Source organism: Haliaeetus albicilla, chromosome 18 (assembly GCF_947461875.1).
Source record: "Haliaeetus albicilla chromosome 18, bHalAlb1.1, whole genome shotgun sequence".
Taxonomy (NCBI): domain Eukaryota; kingdom Metazoa; phylum Chordata; class Aves; order Accipitriformes; family Accipitridae; genus Haliaeetus; species Haliaeetus albicilla.
The window spans coordinates 5,412,739-5,437,398 of record NC_091500.1 but is presented as its reverse complement, the minus strand read 5'-3'; the positions used below and the strand labels follow the sequence as shown (position 1 = coordinate 5,437,398).

At 39.2% G+C, this 24,660-nt stretch overlaps 1 protein-coding gene across 1 annotated transcript; it reads right to left on the bottom strand.

Moving 5' to 3' along the window:
- Window positions 1-1,820: 1,820 nt before the first annotated feature.
- MMUT (methylmalonyl-CoA mutase) lies at window positions 1,821-24,402 on the bottom strand. Its single transcript, XM_009928381.2, has 13 exons — window positions 23,994-24,402; window positions 22,997-23,408; window positions 20,492-20,859; window positions 19,646-19,803; window positions 18,053-18,224; window positions 15,543-15,791; window positions 14,133-14,244; window positions 12,734-12,849; window positions 11,955-12,070; window positions 6,276-6,407; window positions 3,833-3,980; window positions 3,550-3,717; window positions 1,821-2,239 (listed from the first exon to the last, which is right to left on the bottom strand). The coding sequence occupies exons 1-13, from the start codon at window positions 23,994-23,996 to the stop codon at window positions 2,111-2,113; spliced, it is 2,283 nt and encodes a 760-aa protein (XP_009926683.1). The 5' UTR covers window positions 23,997-24,402; the 3' UTR covers window positions 1,821-2,110.
- Between the last annotated feature and the right edge of the window lie 258 nt (window positions 24,403-24,660).

Below are 24,660 nucleotides of genomic sequence, written 5' to 3'. Positions count from 1 at the left end.
TATTGAAACAAAAGGTTTCAATATATTTGCAAAGTATCTACTTGTTTTTGCAGTAACCCAAATTCTCACTAGCCTGTACAGCAGTGCAGATTTCAAGCAGCCACGTTGATGAGGAGTGTGTGCAGCATCCAAGATTTTAACTGGTAACCATTCACCATTATCAATGAGGGCTGACAATCTGACATCAACTTGTCAGTACGCACTACGTTCATTGCTATGCTGCTCCAGCAGCACAGAACATATGGGGAAAGCATGTTCCATCTTAGCTTGTCATCCCATAAGGAATCTCTACTTAGGCAGTGAACCGATGACTCGCTTGAAGGAAAAGTCTGTTCACTTGAATATTTTTTTTTCCTTAAAGGGCCTAATACAAACACTGTGTGCCAGATAGGAAAACTATTCTTACCCTAGACTCACCATTTTATTTTCCAGCCTTGGTACGACAAGAGAGAATCAATGTACATTAGTCAGTCCCAGCCTAGAGCTTTAAAGGGCCCTCCTGCAAGCACTGAAGGCCTGGAGTGATTCCAACTGAAGTTGGTGGGGATTTTTTTATTGAATTCAAGGGAACAAGATGCAGATTTTAAAGATCATTAGAGTTAAAAAAAAGCAGAATCTGTAAGGCAAACACAGGTAGATGACAGATTATTATCAAAGAGCAGAGAAACCACAGACAGAAAGAAATGAATGAAATGATTGTCATTACAAAGTTTAGAGGTCACTGACACTTTGACTATGTATTTTTCCAGTCGTCAAGAAGGCTTGTGAAAAGACATAATTGTTGTCACTTTCCATATATCCTGGTTTGAACCATACCAATATTTCTTGGAGGGAATTAGATACTTATAAATAGTTGAGGATAAATGCCCAAGGAGTTCTCAAGGCAAAGGTCTGGTTTGGGATCAATAATTTAAACCTTAATTAGAAAGACAGAGAGAAGAAAACAGCAAGGCACTCAACCTTCTTGTTTCTGAGCAGTGAGACTACTGGCAAGTGCCCGATTAAAGAAGCTTACTTTAAGTAAAGATCTGTTCAACTGCAATCTTTGAAGTGAGGATACCATGCTATTAATTGGATCTGCAATTTCTAGCCAACTGCATCAATCTCATTTTGAATAACGTATGATGGTGCTAAACATTGTAGAAGTGTGCTACAGCCTCTTCCACCATAAGGCAGATACAAGCATTATCCCAGGGAGGCTGCAGTCTCATAAAATGATGGGATGCAATGAGCAACAAGGCAAAATGAAGTAAAGCGGGACAGGGCCATAATGCCAGGAACTGCCCGTCAAAAGACTCTCACACCCCATTTGCCTCGTATGGATTCCACAAAGGAATTCTCACATGTATAAAGCAAATTCCTTCTGGAGGGGAGACAAAAATGGTAAGAATTTAGGATCAATTTACCTCAAGAAAGTCCAACTGCTAAATAGACAGGGATAGCAAGAACAATACGGGACAAGAATACAGAACTAAGTAAGGGAGAATGAGCACTGAAATGAACTTCATTTGAGAAATAATGAAGTACTGGGGAAGGGCAGTGATGTAGACAGAGCTGAAGTGCACAGCTGCTCCTATACGGGTTACTGCCAACTACTGGATTTGTATCTTATTAAACAAACCATGAACTCTGAAAAATTACGGTTTATCTACTTATACGTTTCTAAAGAGAGTTAAGTCAGATTAACATCAAAGTGCTGCTGGATTCAATCACAGCTCTGCTGAACTTTAGTGATTTTGCCTGAAGACTTCTAGGTCTACAATGCCTGCCAAAAAATTCAAAAGAAATTCCCTGCATGCAAAAGAGATCAACCAAAGAGCTGGAACGGATATTTTATTTATCAGTATATCTGGAAAAAAAAACCAAACCCACCTACTCAATTCCCTTCATTCCCTGAAGTCATAGTTCTAGAGATAAAATTTTCTTGTGGGTACATATATAAATAATCCTCAAATAGAACAAGCAGAGAATTTACAACTTTCTTAGAAAGCACAAAACACCAGGCCGTGGGGCAGTGGAACCAAAGGTATGTAGCTGGCCATCCCTTGCTGATGATTACATTCTGTAAGCGATTAGTATAAGGCTGGTTGCATTGTGTGACATTTCAGCATTACATAGACTGCTGCCTCTTCTCCAGGCACTTCTCAATATCATCCAACACCTGGACTGCTGCTTTTGGAATACGAGTCCCTGGACCAAACACACTGGTAATGCCAGCTTCATACAGGAAGTCGTAATCCTGTTCAGAAAGAAATTTAAGATCCATAATTAACAGTGCAACAGAAAATTGATAATTGATTTATAATTGGTATATGCTCTATCCTGTATGCTGGGCCTGAGAAAGCATATGCAACAAGTCTCAGAGAGAGGCAGCACAGCATCAAAGGAAATGGGAGAAATATGGTAGTTCGAAGGTAAAAAGGAAATATTTAAAAAAATCCACAGGAAAGGTTTTATTTGTTTAGAATCAGAGGAATGTCAGATCCTTGGAAAATATTCAAAAGTCAACTGGACATGACCCTGAATAACCTAATCTAAATTTGAACTAACTTCTAATTTTGCAAATACTGCTTTAAACTAGGGCTTGGACCAGGTAACTGCCAGTGGTCTCTTGCAATCTAAGTTAGTCTAATTTTATGATTGTCCTGAAATTTCAGAAACACCTGGGAAGCAGTTTTGTAGTCTCTCTTACTTCTGTATAGGATATATTATACCTTTACCATCCACAAGCTAGTAGCATCCCATTGAGAGACTGGACAGAACATAGTTTGCCTCCTAGAAAAATACTACTGAGTTTTGTTTATTTGATTTGAAAGTCTGTCATTCCTGAACACTTACCTAATTGGCTAGAAAAGGAAGAAGTCTGGGAAAAGGGAGAACGGGAGATTTATATGCAAAATCAATTTGAATCTCTCTAGACAGAAGACGACCCTAAAGGTGATACAGCAGGGAAAACCATGGATAAGGAAAATTTTAAAACAAAAGCACAGATCTGACTGCAAGGGAATCCAACAACTGTTCAACAGTTTAGGAGAAAGCAGAGGGAATGAGAGGCAACACTGAGGCCTGATGAAGGGGAACATGAGGAGAGGCTAAACAGCGAATGAGATGTGTAGCCTATAGTTGTTAGGACCTGCCAGGTGTCTTAGTCACTTGCTGTGCCTCTTCTGAACTGTTACTGGAAGTCATAAAGTCTCTTAAGACAGGAGCTAGCCTTTATCAGTAATACGCAAGGTACTGGTAATCGGAAACAACAGAGCATAAGGAACATCTCCCTGAGGCTAATCTTTTCATAACACAACTTAATATTCCATCCAACAAACAGTGTAAGTTAAACCAGGACATGGTGTACAGAAAACCAGATCAATGAGACCTGACAGCACTCCGCAACCACCTTACAGATCTGTGTTGACCCTGGTGATTGTACGCAGTAGCCTTCAGCGCTGTAAATCACCTCTGACATTAACAGAATATAGGAAATAGCTAAAAACAGCACAGACAGAAATAAAGCAGTCTCCTAGTCTGGATGGAAATGATGTTGACCCATACCTGAGGTGGGATGACACCTCCACATATGACGAGAATGTCTGGCCGGCCAAGGGCGTTGAGTTCTTTGATGAGCTCAGGCACAAGAGTTTTATGACCTGCTGCAAGTGTGCTCACACCAACACAGTGCACATCTGCATCAACCGCCTGCTGGGCCACTTCTCGAGGTGTCTGTATAGAAAGAGGATTATGTGAGAAGTTATAGCCCCAGCCAGGCTGCTGAACAAGCATTAGAGGGAAAATCGGTGCATTTGAAATACATTGGATACTGCTCAATCAGTCATACCTGGAAGAGGGGACCTATGTCCACGTCAAAGCCAATGTCTGCGAATCCTGTAGCAATAACTTTAGCTCCTCTGTCATGACCATCTTGACCCATCTTTGCAACGAGTATACGAGGCCTGCGCCCCTCACGATCCATGAACTTGTTAACTCTGATTGAAAACACATAATGTATCACTGTAAGTCACTGAGAATCATTAGAAGTATTTCCACAAATAAAAAAAAGCACTGGCTGGCTGCAACTGTATCATCATTTCTGTACATCAAATAAAAAGATCTTCTAAGTCATAGTTTGTGTAGTCCGCATACTATGTTAATATTCACATTATATGATTACTAACTGATTTCTTGTATTTACTAGCCTCAACAATAAAACATTCTTTTTTACAGATAACCATTCCAATACTTTTCTGCTTTCTAACGGACAAAATACTGAATTCTTTGAGGGCTTAATGAGCTGAATTACAACTAACTAAAACACAATTTTTAGATTTTAAGAATAATGTGACCAACTATTTCAAAAGTACTTGCATGGCACACAGGCTATAGAGATGGGTCCTAGACATCATACTGTGCATCATCATCATTCAACTGGGAACAAGTCTGTCCAGAAAACGATTACTGTATCCCCCATTCTGTGCACTCATTCCAGTGCCTCCCTTTTTCTGGTTAGTGGCAGTTCATATTTCTGTTGTATTAAAGTGACTGTGTAACCACAGCCTCAGATATTAATCTTTCATCTTACTGCTCACTTTCCATGTACCACCAGTATCTGTCTTTGACTGGGACACTAAGATTACCACTTCTCAGAAATAAAAGTTTGGGGGTTTGGTTTTTTTTGGGGGGGGAGGGGGTTGGGTGTTTTTTTTTTTTTTAATGTTGTATTGTTCTGAGCATTCTGCCAATGATGGAGTCGTATGGATTTGATGCACCTTGAAACCATATGCTGACCTGGCTGGGATGATCACGCTATGACTCCAGTGGCTTAGTTTGGGGAAAAGAATACTCTAGATAAAGCATTTATCAGCACAGAATTGAACAGCCTCAGGAGATGATTCCAGGACAGGAATATGCATTATGTAAGAGTGGAAAAAATAAGAACTCTGACAGCTTAAAAAGGAATTATGTCAAGACAGCCTGAAGAAGCAGACTGACAAAGCTTCTGCTTGAGGATGTATAGGAGTTGGGCCTGCCTTCTCTATTCCTAAGGACTGCTGAGAATATCAATGAACTAAGTACCTGAATTGATTTGTGATATCTTTAAATCCTTTTCTCTGTATTGTTTTTTGTTTCCAAATGTTTGTTTTCTTACTTCCCCACCCACAGGCTCCCTCCTAACAAGGACAGCTCTAGGTGCTCCAAGCCTGCCAGGCTAAAACCACCTGAGTCACTGCAACCCAGGGCTTGGTTTAAGTGTGGGGCAAGTGAGAAATCACACTTTGGAGAGCCTATGCAAAGGTGACACGTAGTCAATCCAGTTTTGTTACCATGTTTACTAACTGGTACATATGACCTTGGACATAAAGGCAGGTATGTAAGAAAGGGAGCTACATCTTGATTCTCAAGGCATCAGTTCCTTTTCATGTAAATGCATAATTACAAATACTTAAACTTAAAATAAATATTTAAAATAAAAAATGATGGTGACATCCCCCAGCACAACTACTTTCAAGTCAGGCTAAACATCACTATTGTGAAGACATCAAGTAATTCCCTTTTAAGAGATTCTGTAACTCTTTAATGTTTAAGGTCCAACACAGCAGGGACTTATGAGCATCAATTAATATTACATCACCGCCCACTATAGCAATTCAGTCTCTTTACCCAAGAGGACACCAGCAAAGGCAGAAGCTGACAAAAGGCACAAATGGGCACTGTTTTCACACATACTACCATCTTCTGATGTTTTCTCCCTTGTGATATGAGTAACACCTGTAGACTGGAAGTTGTGTGTGGAAATCCAGACAGATTTTAGCCTTACAATTTTAGGAACAGTAAGAATGAAGTTGCAAGGGCACCTTATGGGCAGACCAAGACCAGGTTTTGCAAATATGAATTGCTAGAAATATTTGTAGAGATTACTATTACAGAGTCTTCAAAAGAAGCAATCCAATGTATAGGGACTTCAGGCAATGTTTCTCAGCTTCTTAATCCTATGGCTGCCTAGTCGATTTGAACAAAATCCTCAAATCATAATATCACCTCAGTGGATTTTGTCTGCAAGCAAATATGAGTTCTATTAAGTTTCAACCATTCTCTTATTGCACCTATTTCTTCTCATTCTGCTTACTTGCTTACAGGCATGAGAATGACTGTGCAGGTCTTTGTTTTGTTCTGGAAATGACATTCAGGTTTGGGGAACACTTTTTTAGGGCACAGCGAGTAGCACATATATTTAATGGATTAAATGTGAGGCTGCGTTTGGCTTCCTGGGAAGCTATTCTCACCTATTGATGGCATGAAGAATTTCATCACTCTCTCCAAACTCCTGGCGATAAGCTCCGCTCACCATTCGGTCACTGGCTTTATGCTCCCCAAACACCTTCTTCATTGCATCTGTTATTTCTCCAACGGTGCATCTAAGATACAGAAACAAAGTATTAGTGCTATCAGGAGGCTTATATGAGAACAGAATACAGAAATCACTGGCAGAGGCCCAACTATCTGCCTCGCTGCAGGACAAATTCAATTACACTTGTTTCCCCTTTGGTGCTACAACTCTGAACATCTGACTCACCCCACTGTCATCCACTAATAAAATGTGCAGAAGTGTTTTTAAGAAAATACTGTTTTGCTGATGTGAGAAGCGATTTTACAAGTGACAAGGCAATAGGGACCATTGCATGACAAAATATTTCAGGAAATTAAATCAAATTTTCTCAACTGGGAATTTTTTTGGGCTCAGACTGCAAGATCTTGCATTTGTACTCATACTAAAATTCAAAATATAAATCAAGAGAAAAAAAAAAAGGAAGAACACACAGAAAAGACTGAAGCCTAACTTTTTAACTGGAATTTGTTTGCCTTTCCCTTGATGTTTATATTTTAGTATTTCTTCTTCTCTACTCCTCACATAGCTCCTTTATCCACTGAGATGCAGAAGAATCTGGGAAATCCATCTACATGCAAGTTACAAGCGTTGTTTGCTACTAGAGACACTGTGCATGTTAGAAATAATACACATTTTACTGCTGTAGCACAAGTGCTAGAAGCCAAGTAGGCTGTGCTGTCGTCTTGTACGAACATCGGAAATAACAGCCTCTGTCCCAAAGCATTTAAAAATCTCATGCTTAATGGATTCTACCTTTTTGTGTAAAATCTATAATGCAGACTGTAACAAAAAAGACAAGAGCAGTTCAGCTAGTAGCTCCATCACAGCAAGCTTCTTACTTCTGGTATGAAATTACCTGGGAGTCAGTACTGCGTAATGATTTTGAAGGTATGCTACTGAGCTCTTGATGAAATCTTTCATCAAAAATATTTTGATGAATATATTTTAGCTTATACTTGAACAGAAAAAGACTAAACAACCTGTGTATATTAAGGAGTGAATACAACTTGCTGCAAACTTCGTCAAAGGAAAGAAAGAAAAAATACTACTCTTACAAAACAGTTTAAAAGCATGCTTACAAATATAGAGACCAAACCCCATCCATTCAGCTACTGCTAAGCATGTTACAAACCCCTGCAAATCCACATTTTCTCCTGTCATATTGCATTTAATTATAACCTACTCTGAGGCAGTATTAGGTTAAGCATCCTCTACAGCTTTTACATAAAATGCTCGAAGGATGTTTGGACAAGATGCAACTTCTTGTCTACATACTTTTGGAAGGGAATAGCCAAATTAACTGTACTCAGTTTTCCTTCTGCTGTTTGCAGTTTCAGTAGCTATTATCTGATTCCTACTTTGTGCAATCTGCCATGCATCCAGTGTAGCAGAAGATGGATTTCTGCTGTATTAACTGAATCCTTCAGTAAATTTGAAAGACATCTTACTTCCTGTGACCCCCCTAGCTTTTGCTACTCATGTTTTTTATACTCAGCAAACTTAACCACAGTTATAAACTGTAACTACACTAATGTAAAATGGCAGAAGTCCCATCTTGAACATATAGGCAAGATCTGTATAATGCATATGCCTGAAGCTGGCCTCTTATCTCTAGGTATCACTGTTCACGGTTGGCCTGCTTTGTCTAGAAGACAGTACCATGCTGGAACACACATTTTTAACTCATGTTGTTGACACAGTCTTGACCACTTTTTGCCAACTCCCCTCCCCCTGGCTTTCTGGAATTATATTTGTAAAGTTCTTTGCTTTTATCCGTTTTCTTGCTTAGCGCACTAAGGACTTCATATTTGGAATCATGAGGATCATAGTCTAGAAAAGCAGCTAATACAAACTAATACCAAATTTATGGCTATGTGTGAATACAACTTAGTCTTTGAATTTATTTATTAATAATGATTTAAAAAGCATTAGTTATAAAGCAACCTGTTCACGATTGCATCAGAACCCATTGACAACACATGTAATACGCTTCATTTTCACAGCATCTGTAGCATCTCAGAAAGCTTAGCAAGCACTACCTGAGTTACAATAGTTCTCAGACCTTACTCACTTATATCATTAGTTTTTGTTTTTCAGGACATCTAAATAATCTTATTAATATTACTGCTCTCTGATATTAATAACAAAAAATTGAAAAGTAAACTGCATAAGTGCTAGATTAAGTGACTTCCTCAAGGTTAAAAAGCAAGTTTGCAGCAGACTTAAAAATATTATCTAGAAATACGGACTCCCTCTCAGAGTGCCAGACATCACAGATTGCAGCTTGATATAGATACAACCCATGCATAAACATTGATGACTTACTCCTGTGTAAACACTGGCAGTTTAGTGAAGGCTTACAGTGACATAACACGTGTCTTTTCTTCTAGAGAAAACTGTAAGCTTAGATAAATCTTTCTCTTCCTTCTCTTTTGCAGAAGCAGCATCTGAGTATAATGTCAGTATTAAAGCACAGCACATGTAGATATAGTTGTGCTGTGCTTTTCTGTTCTTCCTATGTAAAAGTTTCATGTAACAAGTGAAAAATAAATGGCTTGGACTATCAATTTTATTGAAGTATAATCTGGTGGCTAGGATAAAGGGGTTTTGTGTACTGCACAAAAATGAAATAAATTTCTTTCGTCTGTAAATACTGCTTCTGAAATCCCTTTAGAATATTTTGAAAATTCTGCCCCAAGTCTCTGCAGTGCTTTAAATCTAAGTAATAATAGGAGTTTTGCTTTTAAACTACTCATGAATGCTTTCCTACTATTTACCAATAAACAATTTTTTCAAATCTCTGCTTAGTTCTTAGTCCTGCTGCATCAGTGGCTGCCATCTATGCATCCACAGTGGAATAGCTCTGTCTGGAGCCAGGAATACAGCCTCTTTCCTTAACAGGAGAGGAAAAGCATACTTTTAATGACAATTATGCTTTCCTTTAATCAGCTAGCCGTTACACTGGACGGGTTCTTTATAATCTGGATGTATAAAATCCCTCCCATTTCTGTTTATCTTTACAGCAAAGTTTTGTCCTGGAGACAACTGTTTTCATCTCACTATTATAAAACTTAAGTAGCATAAGCAACAATTATTACTATTAATTTACAGTTTTTTCAATGCATGCTGATAAAAACCTACTAGACAATTATGCAAAATTGATGGAACAGAAGTCACTTTGCCTTCATTGTATACATTTGTGTTTCCTTCATATGACTGTCATTCACATTTGCCTTGTGCGGAACTGCGTGTTAAAATTTTGAAGTGGAGACCAAAAGATAGCTATATTCCCCGTTTTGTGTTTTATTAGCCTATAGCCCTTACGATGTGTCTTGTGGCAAGGACAGCATGTTTGTACATAAACTGTAGCCTGCATCCTATGAACTTCTGCACTGCTCAGAATTACTGTTGACCAACTGTGCTATAGCAGAGCCCTCAACTGTTCCGAGATTCCCTGAGCTTCCTCAAAAGCAGGGGGTTTCCAAATAAGAGGAGCTTGGCTCTTTGCTAAGATTTTGGGCAACTGAACGAGGTCAATGGGATGAAATACATCCACAACTGTGATGGCCACAGAGGATATTGTTCAATTCAGTGTGTTCTGTCAGGCACAGGATCTATCTCCTTTAGCAATTTGTGCTGTGACTCTCTCCCACTGGTTCACAACCAGCTCTAGAGGCTATGCTGCACAAATACGAATTTGAAGAAAGAAAGTCAATGACCATAATGTGCCTGTTAGGACTGTCACCTTCTGTCTGTTCAGTCTCACACCACTGCCACTGCCTCACTGCATTTCACCAGTAATGAGAGGTAGCACTGTGTCATCAGGTGACAAAGTACCATGAAGACACAGACCAGGCAGACAAAGAAGCAGCACTACATGCTACATTACACTTCATGACTTCCTCTTCCACCACCGATGGCTGGCCCTGCAGCAAATGCAAGTCTGGAGAGGGACAGAAAAACAGCACCGCAGATGAAAGAGATGAGAAAGAACTCAGCATGATCTGTCTCATAGCTCTACCTAAGTACACCCATTTTCCTGTGATGTGGCTTCTCATGAGAAATGAGGCACAGAAGGGAAGCAATACTCCTCCCTATTCCCTACCACCTTTGGCCTGCCTTATTACTTTGGTTACAATAATAAAATGACTTTTCTACTTCTGCTTGTCAGCACTGAAATCTCTGTATTAGTCCATGGAGTCTTTTCCATAGTTCAATGCTGAAAATTCTGTGCCACTCCTTTTATTTCAATTGAATTACATTACTTGTCTTCATGATCAAACTCCATCATTTTCCATTCAAGAGGAGACAGGCATCTGTCACTAATATGCTGGTCATACTGGCCTACTTGTCTACTATTTGTGAAGGATGAATGTGCTTACTTGAAAAATCTTTTCCCATGTTACCCCTAACAGAAGGGCTCCCCAGAAATGTTCACAGAGCTCACAATCCTCCTTCAAACACTCTTTATCAGATGCCGTGACAACTTCTTTCTGTGGCCACATCCCATATATAGTTTTGGGGCAGAGTTAAGTTTTGTGTTTGCAAATTACAAAATGGATCTGCAGTCCATTTTATTATTTTACAAATAATAAAAACAAGGTCACCAAGGAGAGAAATTAGCAGTTAACTGGTCAATTTCGGTACAGAAGATATGAATCCCTGGTAAATCTAACCCTCTAACCTAACCTAAAATCTAACTCTAATCCGTCTAAATCTAACCTAAAGGTCTACCCTCCTGTGACCTTTACAGTTCAAAGACATGCTGCTAGCAGAATTGTGACAAGCTCTCTGCGGGAGAAGATGTGCCTAAAATTTGGCTGTTAAGTGTCCAAGGAAAGGGAAAGAAGGAATTTAAGATATCACAGTAAAAATAGGACAGTGCCCCAATAAGGGCTGAATTTGGTTTGATCATTTCTGGGGCATTTAGTTAATTAAGGAACAGACAGATGTGATTTATTCTAGAGACTGACACTTACTTTGAAGCAGGAATAAAACAGTCTTAAAAACACCCTAGGTGAAAAAAGTAAATGTTCCACTGGACTCTAAAGGATGCCTCACTGCTCTACTGAAGGGCATCTTTTATTCTTTGCCTGGGTAAGTAAACTTGTTTCTCTTTCAATCAAAAAATGTTTTCACACCAATCTGTGGTGCAAGGAAGGATGAAGCAACAGACCATAAGAAGACTGTGAATATCCATTTTCACATCTCAGACACTTCTTAAGCTCCCTGACCTATGAATAAGCAGGGTGACAGAGAAACCTAGTTACGTCCTGAAACTGGTAAGTCTGAGTTGTAAACAACACAATGTGCACGAACAACATAATTTCATACGAGATTCTTTGTATCCATATTCTTTGTGAGAAATTAAAGCATAGCCTTAAGAGACTGTAAAATGTAATAGCCTATCTTACAATGCCAAACTACAGCCATCTTTTACTTCCACCTTGGAAAAAAAGGCCCAAAACATCTCAAGACACCAACCTCACTGACGCCATACTCAAGATCAGTTGAAAGATAAAAATGAACCATTGATTTTTAGACAGCAGTTGGATATTCACCCCTAACCCCATACCTTGAACGTGCTGCTTCCACTGCAAGTGCAAGTAAGTTGCCTTCCCCAGTAGCAGCACACTGCGTTAGAGCAGCGAGACATTGCTGGGCTGCTGCTTGATCTCTACTAGCCTTCACCTAAAGTGGAGGAGAAAAATACTAAATTCAAACAAACTACAAGGTAAACTGGGAAGTCGAGTGTGTAAGACTTTCTGATTTCAAATATTACTTTTGGAGGCATGGAATTATCAATTGTCAATATATGCTGTATACATCAAAAAGATTAGAAAAGGTGCTTCAGACCTTAAAACGTGTACAAATCCATTAAATAACTCTTAAACCATTCTATCTACATTTCTACTAATTATAAAAGTGGATGTTGATTGCTGGTTCCATAACCCTGTCCCTTAATAGCACTTGACAAGCTGCACCAGAGTCTGAGTGATTAAGTAATGCTACATACTTTTAGAGTAAAACACCGCACAGCTATTTTCTATCTTATTTTCAGAAAACGTAAAGTTCTCAGTTTTGAAAGGTCAGACGTATTCACAAGACTATCCAAAATACAATGACTAAACCCAAATGAATGTAACAAAAACATTTTTGTTTGGATTCTAATACTGTTTCTTGAGATTTTCCATCAGCTTGCACTGAAGTAGAACAGAAATCCAGCTGCTTAAAGACTAGAGCAGATTCTCAGAAATTTGAGGGTCAAGTTTCTGGAAAGCCACCTTTCCTTAGTATTACTCAAGTTCTATTTGCAATTACAAGAACTTTCATTTTTAAGAAGGTAGTTCCCACCTTATTGATCTTCTCGATCTGCTTGCTACGGACTGAGGTATTATCAATAGCCAGAACTTCGACTGTCTCCTCTTTTTCCAGCTGATGCTTGTTTACTCCAACAATTACTTCAGACCCTATTTCCAGTGGAAACACCAGAAACTCAGAATACATTTGCAAACTACTGTGAAAAGACACAATATTAATAGGACAAGAAAATTTTGAGCAATATAATGCAGCACTTTTCTTTATAACTGTATATATTTCAAATACTTAAAATTTGTTCTTATAGGAAGGGCTTAAGTCTGTATTTTCCATATTTTATGATGAGACATGATTAGATGCATGAACATTCAACTCAGTGAATACTGGGCCAGAAAAAAGATTTGAAATAGAACAATATTTATCTTACAAACTGATTTAATGACTCACTAATACACATTAGCTATTTTTCTCTTTAAGTTTACATATCTGAATCTTACAGAATTAAGCAGAAGTGCTGGTCTCCTGCACTGCTCTGCATTTACATTTCTGATTCACCAGATAAATAAGAAAGTGAAGTTCCTACCTAAAACTACTCCATATGAATAAAAATTAATTGTTCATGTTGGAAAACTGTATTTTAGCTTTCAGCCAGTATGGACTTGACAACCATTTTTATTTGCAGTGCCTGATAACATTACTACACTCTTCAAAGCAACATTAAGTAATTTACCTTGGGAGAGAAAACACAGAACTTTATTGCTTACTCTTTATTGGTCTTAATTAAAGACCTGCTTCAAATTTATCCTCCAAACAAAAAAGTTCATATAACTTCTTTTATGTTTGAGTTATCCCTAGTTTCTCTTACTGGACTGCTACTGGAATGCAGACTACAAAAAGCAGAATAGAGCTATTAGCACACGTATACACATCTCCACATGTACTTATTATATGTGTACATATGCATATACATATATGTATCTCACAAAGAGCTGCATCATCCTCTAATCTGAGATGACTGCATTTTTTCTGGTCTTCAGGAAAAATGTGCAGCTCCCAAGCAAAAGCAGGAATTTGGCCAGATACATTCAATATTGCCATCTGCTGGCGGTCATGATTTAGGAGTCATGGAAGTTAAGCGATTAACTGTTGAAGACCCAAAATACTCCTTTAAAATAGCCTTTCTAGTGCTTTGTCTATGCTAGTCTTAAATATGTCAAGCAAAACTGTTTTCACACTGGCACTGTATTTCATACATACTGCTATCTCTTTCCAGAAGCTTTCACTGACATAAAACTAAAATATTACCATTTTATCACTCACAATCTGCTACTCCTAAACTAAGGAGGAAAAAAACCAATGAAAATGTGTGTAAAAAACCTTTATGCAAAGGTATTCTATTGGCAGTTTTCCCCTCTTTCATGTCCCTGCTCCCTACCAGAGTCAATCCTGGCTTGTCTTCGGGCTGCACACTCTTCAATACGAAGTTTGGGAATCCCCTCAGCAACAGCTTTGGCCATGCCACCCATTTCTTCAATCTCCTCAATAAGCTGCAAAATGAAAAGGACTGATAAAACGAGTAGTAGCAAGGTTCACAACATGAGCTTTGCACTTGTACTGCCATCCAAATTTTTATTATATCTATATATACAATCCTGTGCTCTAAAAGTGTGTTTCCTATCCCCATGTCTCTGACTACAGGTCTTGGTATAAATTAAGAGACATCTCAAACAAAAGAGCATTTTTATTACCAAAACTCCATTAATTCAATAACAGTGAATGGCATATTGTTCAATCAGTAACACCCATGGACAAAAAGGCTTAAAATTTGAGACCTTGACTCTGCACTGACTTCTGCCTGCCAAGCAGCTCTTACGGTTACATGTATACAAACACAAATAAATTGAAAAAAAGCCAGGGTCAGTTCTCTGATCCTGAAGACAAGTGGCATGGCACGGTTCAGCTCTCACACAGCAGAAGCCTATTCAGCTCCAAAACATGCTGACCACATTCAAACTGCCTACTGAAAATGGCCATCAGACCTTGCCTGGCACTGTCTAGAAGTATCCTAGTTGACAAAGACCTAAACCACATGTCAGACAATGTGCTAACAGTGTCTGCACAGTCCCAGGCTAGTGTTTAGGCTGCATTAGCTTATTGATTTGGGACTTTACATAAGAGCAGTAATTTGCTCAAAAGGAAATTAGGGTTTAGCTGTAGGCTAGACATGTAGGCCTATATCTTTATGCAGGATTGCCACCAGTAAGACTACTCCTGCATAGTACTTTTCACATGCAAGTAATAACTGGCAGCTAAAAACATTATTACAAAAAAATATGCTGATCCAACAGAAAAATTTCTCTTAAATTCTGCATAATATGGGCAGACAATTGTCTGCCTACATGACTGGCTATAAAACTTTGCTTTCAGTAATCCCTAGTTTTAAAGTCTCAAGCAGATCACCACAAGCATGAGTAGGCATGTAACTAAGTAGGTTGGTCTGACTCTTTCTTCTGTTGAACGCTTTTTTTTCTTACACATATAACATGAGAACCCAGCAAATTGGGAGTCTTCAGTGTGCAAGGGACTTTGCAGGGCTTGATTATTTGTTCCACTCTGGGATATTTCCCTTTTGAATGTAGTCTACTAGAAGGCTGAAGTCTCTCTTTCTCTAAATATACACTGTATATTCATAAAGTTAATTTACAAAGAAATCACTGAAGCATAAGTGTAAAATAATTCCTTCTTTAGAAGTTACCAACTTATCAAATAGTCCCTTAAAGGACATCTCTCAAAACTCCTATACCTAAAATTTTCCCACACAACATAAAAGGTTGTATAAACTGACCTTTAAAGCAGCTTCATAGACATCGTTGGTGAGACACTCCATGAGGTAAGATCCACCCCAGGGGTCTGCCACTTTAGGAATACCTGACTCCTCCTGAATTATGATCTGCGTGTTCCGAGCAATGCGAGCACTCTTCACGGTAGGCAAACCCAAGGCTTCATCAAATGAATTTGTATGCAAAGACTGTGTACCTCCAAACACCGCAGCCATTGCTTCAATTGTAGTACGGATAACATTGTTAAAGGGATCCTGGAAGGAAAAGGAGAGCTCTGAAGCTCAACAGTTCTGCCACGGGGCTGAGGCAGATTAGTCACACATATATTACCACAATGAAATGAATGCAAGATTCCCCATTGAAACACTGTAATCATAACAAAAGCTGAAAAAGAAAACAGTCAATAATAAACATCCAACCAAACTGATGCATCACTTATCAACATCTCGGACAAAGAGATTAATCCATAAAGAAAGCCAAAATTATCAGTGTATGAGTACACTGGTCATGATAACAAAGCAAAGCCTAACTTATATTTAGTGGTGTTTCAAAGAACATAACGAATCCAAGCTGGAGAGGATGGAACAGGTAGTCCTGATGTCCTCCATTCTCAGATTCCAGAATTCTCAGAGCAGTGAATAGCACATCTGTCAGGTTACTAGTCAAGATCTGTTTTGGAACTAAATGTGCTTAGTATTTTCATTAATGACAGCATTACATAAAGGTAGGAATTACAGTTGAAATTTGCTGGTGCTATAAAATTGGAAGATATCTATGGGAGAACTGGGATATTATCCAAAACAAATGGATAAACTGAAGTACAAGATACAGAAATAGAGTCAGTATTACAGAATATAATCTCAGCCTTTAGGTCAAAATTTTTACCTGCTCTTTTCAGACATCTAGACATTTTAGTTGTATATATGTGCCTTTATAGTCAAAGAGGAGTTATCATGATCTCCAGGGGGTGACTTATCTTCTGAGATGGAGTGAAGAATCACACACTGTGATTATTGAGGAAATTCAACAGTAGCTCAGATTGCATACCTAATTCTTGACATGCTTAGTTGGGATGAAATGTATCCAAAATAATTAAGAGCTACCAATATAATAGGACCTTGAAGAAGGCAAAGTGAATCATGAGATCTGTGAATTACATTATCTTCCCTAAAGAAGTGGAATTAATATCACTATTTTACAGGGACACGGTAATTCTACCTACACTGGAGTACATTTCTGGTTCAAGTATTCCATTTAAAGAAGTACAGAAAAATGTGATTTGGATGAGCAAGAATGTAAAACCTAATTTATGAGTGAATACCTATCTAAAGGCAGACCAAAGGAAAATATATTTGCCCTCTGAAACCTGTAAGGAGTAAACACTGGGCACTGAAGAGGTATGTTAAGATAAACAACGTTTAGAGAGGAAAAAAGGCTTATGATCCAGCCAGAAATATATTTACACTGGACACGGGAAGACGGTTGAACATATTTTTGGTCATATTAATAATACCATGCTTTTAATACAAACTTTAATTGGTGGACCTGCAAAAACCACTGTTCAGAAAATTCCATTGTTTTAGTTTACTGTGTTCCTGTAACATAAGCAAACTTTATATTCGCTTTGAAAAAAAAGAATAAAACCAAGGCACAGAAGTCAAATAACAATGGCTGCTATCACAACCTAAAAATAACTCATATTGCGTGACTTTGATAGAGAAGCAGGCCTTGGAATAAAAGCTGGAACCCAGCTCTGACCTCACTTGGGTTTAGTTTAGTTCCAATGATTTATTTTCTTGTTGTGATGTAACTCAACAGGAAGAGCTGATAGTGCACCCAAAGAACAGACCAGCTGTAACCATTACTTTACTCTTCAGCAGTGAGAATCAGGGACATGAATGACTGATTTTGCTGCTCAAATAGATTCTCAAGCCAGTGGTCCTGAGAAAAAGGTGCCTCTACTTCCTCATTCAGCTATGTTTTGAAAGGTAACTTATAGGACAAATCCAAGAGAGAGCTTCATCATCTGAGTCCTGAACTAACATAAGCACCTCTCTGCAATTCTTTCTCTGCTTAGCAGGTTTGCATCCTACTCTCAGTTCAGTATCCACTAGACTGGGAGCACACATGCTTAAGACAATGATTCCAGAATGAAAATGAAGCCAGAGAATGAAAAGTTTGGCACTGAGACTCTGCCTATCACCATACCGGAACCCCTTTTGTAAATACAGTCGCAAGTCTTTAGTTTCTGCCCTTTTACCTGAGCACTACAGGGCAGTCCAGAATACTGAGGTGTTTCATAAACCAGCATTTTGGAAAGAAATGCTGCTGGCACTTAACAAGACTTTTTGTGCTACATAAGCAAAAAGTTGTATCCAATGCTAGTATGTGCATTTGTCAGACTGAGAGTAAGACAGATTGTCTCCTTCAGAAAGCTGCACTTTATGCAGCCTCCTTTTAGATATACACCATGAGAAGATATAATGAGGAGGGTGATGAGAGTCCAATTTCTAACCTGCTCAGTGAGCGACCAGCCCGAAGTTTGACAATGCGCTCTCAGCAGAAGAGATTTGGGATCCTTGGGCTTAAACATTTTCTCTACCAAATGAGCCCACAGCCGCCTTCCAGCTCTCAGCTTGGCTATTTCCATATAGAAGTTCATGCCAATTCCCCAAAAGAAGGAGAGCCTGTAATAAGAGCATATGAACAGGATGAAACATTAAACCATTCTAGTAACTCTGTTTCAGTAAAGGAGCAGTCCTACAGCAAGGCCTCCGATTAATTTACTTTTACAGATATACCCCAGACATAAGATGATGGGAATGTTCCTGGACACTGATGCCACTTGCTAAAGAATGATACACATTTATGCCAGTAAACTGACTTAGCCTCCAAACAAGGTGACTGCAGTCAAACTCCCAGCAACAATGGTCCCTGGAACTGCTAAACTATCCCCGGGGACTGTTTTGGGGGAGCCCTAGGTCAAGGTGTTCCAGCAAGTCACTAATACAGACAGTGACACTCTAGTGCCAGGGAGTGATGCTGGACACAATCTAGTAGCGTAGTTACGTTCACAAACTACTTATAATGAGAATATATTACACATTGTAAGCATGCTTTCATCCTTTTCCTGACAATTTTAATCAAAATCCAAATCAAAGATCAGTCTGATGTTGATGTTTAATGTTGAACATCATGCTGGATAGCATACCAAGGAACAGACTGATTGATCTACTTTTTCCTACTTACAGCTTCTATGCTTCCTAAATGTAAACATGCATAGTTAAAGCCAATAAAACTCATCATACTGAAGATGCACTTTTTTAACAGTGAATTAGCTGAAACAATTTGCCAAAAGCTCTTACAGATTCTCCATCACTAGAAAATCTGAAAATAAGGCTGTATCTTTTTCTACATAATCCACTTTGATTTTGCCACAGATCTCAGAAACAGGTTACTTCACCCGACTCCTATAGTTTGAATGTGCAATAGGATACAAGAACCATGCCTTTTGTTTTTTAGACTCACTGTATAGTTAGAGAATCTGTAAATCAACTAGACCACTGAAATTGATTCTGCTTACTTTGGCAGTAACTATACAAAAATACAGTATTTTGCTTAACATTACATTTTATTTGTAGGAAATTTGCAACGGTAAATTGAACTACCTGAACTTCTCCTTGTTAGGCATTTTTCCCAAATATTTCAAAATAATACTAATGAAAAAAATTCATTAACACTACAGCATAAAAGAATTGCAAGAGTTCTTGCTGCGTTCTGCAGTCCCAAACCTACAACTGTATTAGATATAACAGCTTAGAGATCCTCTTTCTGACCAAAAGACCAACTGTCACAACAGACCCTGACAATGCTTGGGCTTGTGCATGTACTTTATTCAGTTTATTAGTGTGGATGTAGTCTAAGTGTCTATTGTACCAGATCTATTTTCCTACCTCTGAAACTGTGTAACAAAACCAAAATAAAACCTATCTGCAATGTGAGCATTGCCAATAATGCTTGTATGTGTAAAAATACTGAACTTGATATTAAACTCTATAGAGGTTTTACCAAAAGTGAGGTTTTATACTTGCAAATTTCTTTAGCTCACCTTGGTGCAAATTCATCAATGGTAAGGCCAGCTTTAAGTCCAGTTCTGCAGTACTCCAAGCCATCTGCTATAGTATAAGCTAATTCCAGAATGGCATCAGCGCCTGCCTCTTGCATATGGTACCCACTGATTGAAATGGAATTAAATTTTGGCATATACTGTAAAAATAAAAGACAACAGGGTACAACAGCAGAAGGAGGGATCTGATAATTGGTCTATCAATGTTCACAAATAATCTCTTTGTAGACTGTGAATACAACCCATCTCTATTAAGTGATGTTTGCAGATGTTTACTTCACATGCTTTTACCTTTTTGCACTATTTATTGTGCTTAAACTATCACCCACCATGTTTTCAATTACAGGCTGTGTGCTACCTCTCCAATGAAAATGCAACTAAGAAAACAACTGATACTACTTCACTACCAGTCTTCAGTTCAGGACTTCACTCCTTTCATTATCTCTTTCTCGTGCTTAATTTTGCAGCAGAAGTCCTTCAAGATTTCCCACCTCTTCGCTCCTACTTACAGCTGTATAATGCTTCTAACTGTGGTGCTTCTTATTTTCTATGTAAAGAACAGCCTGTCTGTTTCTCGTCTCCAAGGTTCCTGCCATTCTTTCAGGCTTAGGCTCATCTTAATCTGACTTTGATTTGGACTGACTTAAAAATCTTAAAATTTATGCTGTAAGTGATTTGGAATCTTAATTTCTCCTCCTGGCCCTTTCCACAACCACATCATTCTTCACTATGACAGGTCTTCCCATCTTCTGTTTTTTTCTCCAAAGTGCCTCATAAATAGTTTACTAGATGTAATAACAGAAGTAAGTACATTTAAACAACGAATACCTTTGAGGTGTACTGGAAGATGTCAGCAATAATCCGCATCGATGGTTCTGGGGGGAAAATGTACGTATTTCGGACCATGAACTCCTTCAAGATGTCATTTTGGATTGTCCCTGTCAGCTTGGCCTGAGGCACTCCCTGTTCTTCTCCAGTTACAATGAAAGTTGCCAACACAGGAATGACTGCCCCGTTCATTGTCATAGAAACTGACATTTTCTCTAAAGGAATTCCATCAAAAAGGATTTTGGTGTCTTCCACTGTATCAATGGCAACTCCAGCCATTCCAACGTCTCCTCGAACTCGTGGATTGTCTGAATCATAACCACGGTGAGTGGCTAAATCAAAAGCAACAGATAATCCCTGCTGGCCAGCTAAAGAAAAAAAAACAACAACAAAAACTCAACAAAAAAACAATTGAGAGAGAGATTCAGAAGCGTTGAACAGACTTGCATTAGAACTGTATCTAAATTTATTAATTTTATTTTACATGATCCAGGCTCGGATGACAAACCGATTTTTGATGTTAAACACTGTCCCCTACCCAAACTTGTCCAAGGTCTTCTAGTCTTGGACTTTAAATGAAAAAAGCTTTTAACTGGGGGAAAAAAATTGCAGTCCTTCTAGCTCAGCCACAAAACCAGCTTACTGTGCTTAACAAATTACTGAATAACAGTTTAGCCACAAGTTATAAATGTGCATAGCTAGACGGTATCAGGGCTTATATACAGAAATTCTACTTAGCTTAGCTGGAAACAAAAGTGTGATAAACTATGTCACATTACCTTCTTTTTATCACAAATTAAACACATGCACACAGGTTGCTACCCTGGCTCTAGTGACATACGTTGTTTCTTTATAAAGCAAAGTGATGTGTTACTAAATCTACGGTAGGAAAAAAATAATTCATATAAAGCAGGGAACGGGACAGTTAGAGCTCTTTGCAGATTTGTTACTGCAACCTGAAAGCAGCACCTGAAACCCTGCTACCTCCAGGCATTCACCCTCTGACCAGAACCGCTATTCCTAAAGTAACTATCTACTGCATTTGCAAATGCACTTCTCAACAACAGCAGCACTTGTCAGATACCAGCTATCATCTTTGATCTGAAAAGCTAGGTATTAGCTCTGAAGCATAATTACAAAAATTTAAATTTCTGCCTAGTTTCAAGCAATAGAATGTCAAGAAAACTAATAATTTATTCTTTTTCAGCCTTTTTCTAATTACAGAGAGATTTTAATTGAATTATTAAAAATGCTTTACAAATGACTAGGTCAGATTCAGGATCTATGCTAAATAATTCAATATTAATAAAACCATTAACACAACAAGATAAAATTACAGCATCACAATGTCAAAACTCGAATAAAGATAAAAAATTCCTGGCAGCAGACATTCTTGAGTAACTGAGCTGTGCCACCAGGTAACCCAAGTGTTAGCACTCCTGCTTCAGCAGCAACGTTCAGCAGTAAGAGTATATTGAGAACAATCTTTCTATTGAAATGTTTATTTGCAAACCTCTAATAACCTGTATTTATAATTTCTTAACTTACTGAGAATTTTATAAATGGAAAGAATCAAGAATACTTGCAAGGAAACTGCAGCAGCTGATACTGCTTCATATTAGCTAACCATGATATTGCACGAGGTAAAAATCCCCAAACAACTCCTCCCCCCTAGCCTAAACAGTTATGTTTTGAGTAGGAGGGACTGTAAAGTGGGAAATAAAAGTGTCACAGATGTATTACTCAGAAGATAACTTTCAGTGGTGTGTTGTTTTGACTGTTAAGGTTATAACTAGTTTCAAACAATTGCTGAGATGCATGGCTGGTGTAGAACTAATGCTTCAGTCTATCAAAAACAACTTTTTAGTAGTGGTGTTACAATGCCTAGCTCAATAGTGTATCATGATGACGCTCCAGCTATTAGCTAAACAAATTGCTGCAAAGCACAATAATCTGCAGAAATATTGGGACAACTGCTCTCAAATAAGGAAAATACCCATACTTTTAGGAAGCTGGCTTTACTAATACACCATGAATGACACTATTCATATGAATTTATGAGTTCATTTAAAATGTATAATATGAGATAGAAACCCCAAATGCCAGAACGCACTAACACCAGAAGTTTAGCTAAGTGAAAAAGTTCAACATTTTTTTTCCACTAAAATCTTCTCTCATGGTCACAAAACAAGCGTAAAGTGCTCATGATCTCTGCCGGTTGGACCCTGGCATGCAGCCAAATTATGCCTCTATAAGTGTTAAGGCAGAATAACTAAAAGTAGCATTTAACACATTTATTTTTCCATCTCAATAGCAAAATGAAGCAAAGGCAGTTTCAGAAATGATCAAATTTCCCAGTAATAAAGAAATACAGTACCACTGGGAAGATCCTATCAGAAACCAAAACTCACAAGGTGGAATAATCACATTTGCCATGTAATTCACCATATGAATGTTCCCCATTGCTTTGCAAGGCAACGTTGTTTCCCAAATCAGCGGTCTTACCTTTAATGTTGTCCTTGTAGAACTTATTGCTCTCTTCCACTGTACTGAAGCCAGCATATTGGCGGATAGTCCACGGCCTGTATGTGTACATGGTTGGGTAGGGTCCTCGAGTGAAAGGTTTCACCCCTGGCAGCTCCTCAGGGAAGTCTTTCGTGTCCCTTTTGGAGTATAAAGGCTTGATGTCGATCCCCTCTGGGGTGTGCCAAATTAAATCCTTCGGATTCTTGCCTTTCAGCTGCTTTTCAGCAAGGGCAGCCCACTCGGGGTGCAGCGGCTGCCTGTGCAGCGAACGCCACGTGAACCGGCAGGCTGGAAGTTGTGCCAGACACATGCAGTGGTGGGGCCACAGGCGCAGGAGAGCATCCTTGGCTCTCAGCATGTCTGTACCACGGGTTGGCGAGTATGGTGTAAGCTGAAGAAAATAAAAACACCTAATTTGCATTATCATATAAATCCGACATGGGAGAAGTGAGCGTGGAGAGGTCAAGCAGTTTGCTAAAGCCAGAAAAATTAGTCAGGAAAAAACTAAGTGTACTTACTCATTTAATAAACACGCCCTCCCCTTGCCTTTCAACCAGACAATGCATAAAACACAGTTCAGGAAAAATCCTATATTTTTCTCTAGCCAAGGAAAACATTCCTACAACTCACCTACATCCACATATGAAATGTGCAACTTTTTTTCAGTCCTTAAGCAGCACCACCATTTATCCGTCACCAAAAAGTCAGCGTTACGTATGAAGATGGCATGCCTAGCTACCTTCTCACCTTCCCATCTCTTTCTCATCTACGAACTCCTTTATGTCAAAGAGGGACCTTCACCATCAAAGAGACACTCTAAAGGAAGTTGACTGTCAGAAAACTGCTGACATATCGTACACTTTGGTAAAGGTGGCTTGGGCTGGATGAAAATCCAAGCTATACTAAGAAAGAAAGGAGCAAAAAAATGCAGTATGCAAGAACACAGGGATAACACAAGTTGCAGAGCTTGTCTCACCATGCACGAGATTGAGATGGTGGACAAGTTCAGTAATTCCTGAAAGCTGTAAGCTCCTCTGCTTCTCCTCTCCGTACCCTACCCCTGCACTTCCTCCCCAAGCCAAAACCTGTACAGCTTGGCTCCAAGGGCCAGTCGCCTCCTCTACGCCTCATCTCCTTCACAACTACCTGGAAGCACACTTCCCCGACACCTTTATGAGAAAGTCTGCGTAAAACTGGAAAGCGCCTCTATCACTCTTACGCTGCTGCTGCAACACGCTCCACACAACTGCTTTAACAATACAGATGCTACGTGTGGTATCCAGATAATCCGGTGAGCACAAGGGAGCTCCAGAGGAGCACAGGGTTCCCCTCAGAGAGGTGACCCTGCAGCCAGGATGGACGGCAACCTCTGCCCCCGCTGCTGCACGGGTCCCAACGCGACCCCCCCAGCCCCGTACCCCAAAAAGAACCACAAAACTGCCCTGCCACCCTCCTCCACACCCCCCCTCCACAGCACCCACAGCCCGAGCGGGGCAGAGACCAAAAAAACCCACCGTTCACCGCCCCACACCGCCCTCACAGGCCCGCCTGTACGCAGCGCCCAGGGCCCAGCACACCCAACCGCCGCAGCCCGGCCCCAACACGGTCCCCTCGGTGGCCAACAGGTACCGGGGACCGGTATG

Excerpts from the sequence above, each read along its gene's own strand:
- MMUT (XM_009928381.2), bottom strand. Across the intron at positions 18,225-19,645 it reads ATTGATGAATTTGCACCAAG|GCTCTCCTTCTTTTGGGGAA; the intron begins GTGAGCTAAAGA and ends CTCTTATTACAG. Across the intron at positions 12,850-14,132 it reads ACAAGCCAGGATTGACTCTG|GGTCTGAAGTAATTGTTGGA; the intron begins GTAGGGAGCAGG and ends CACTGGAAATAG.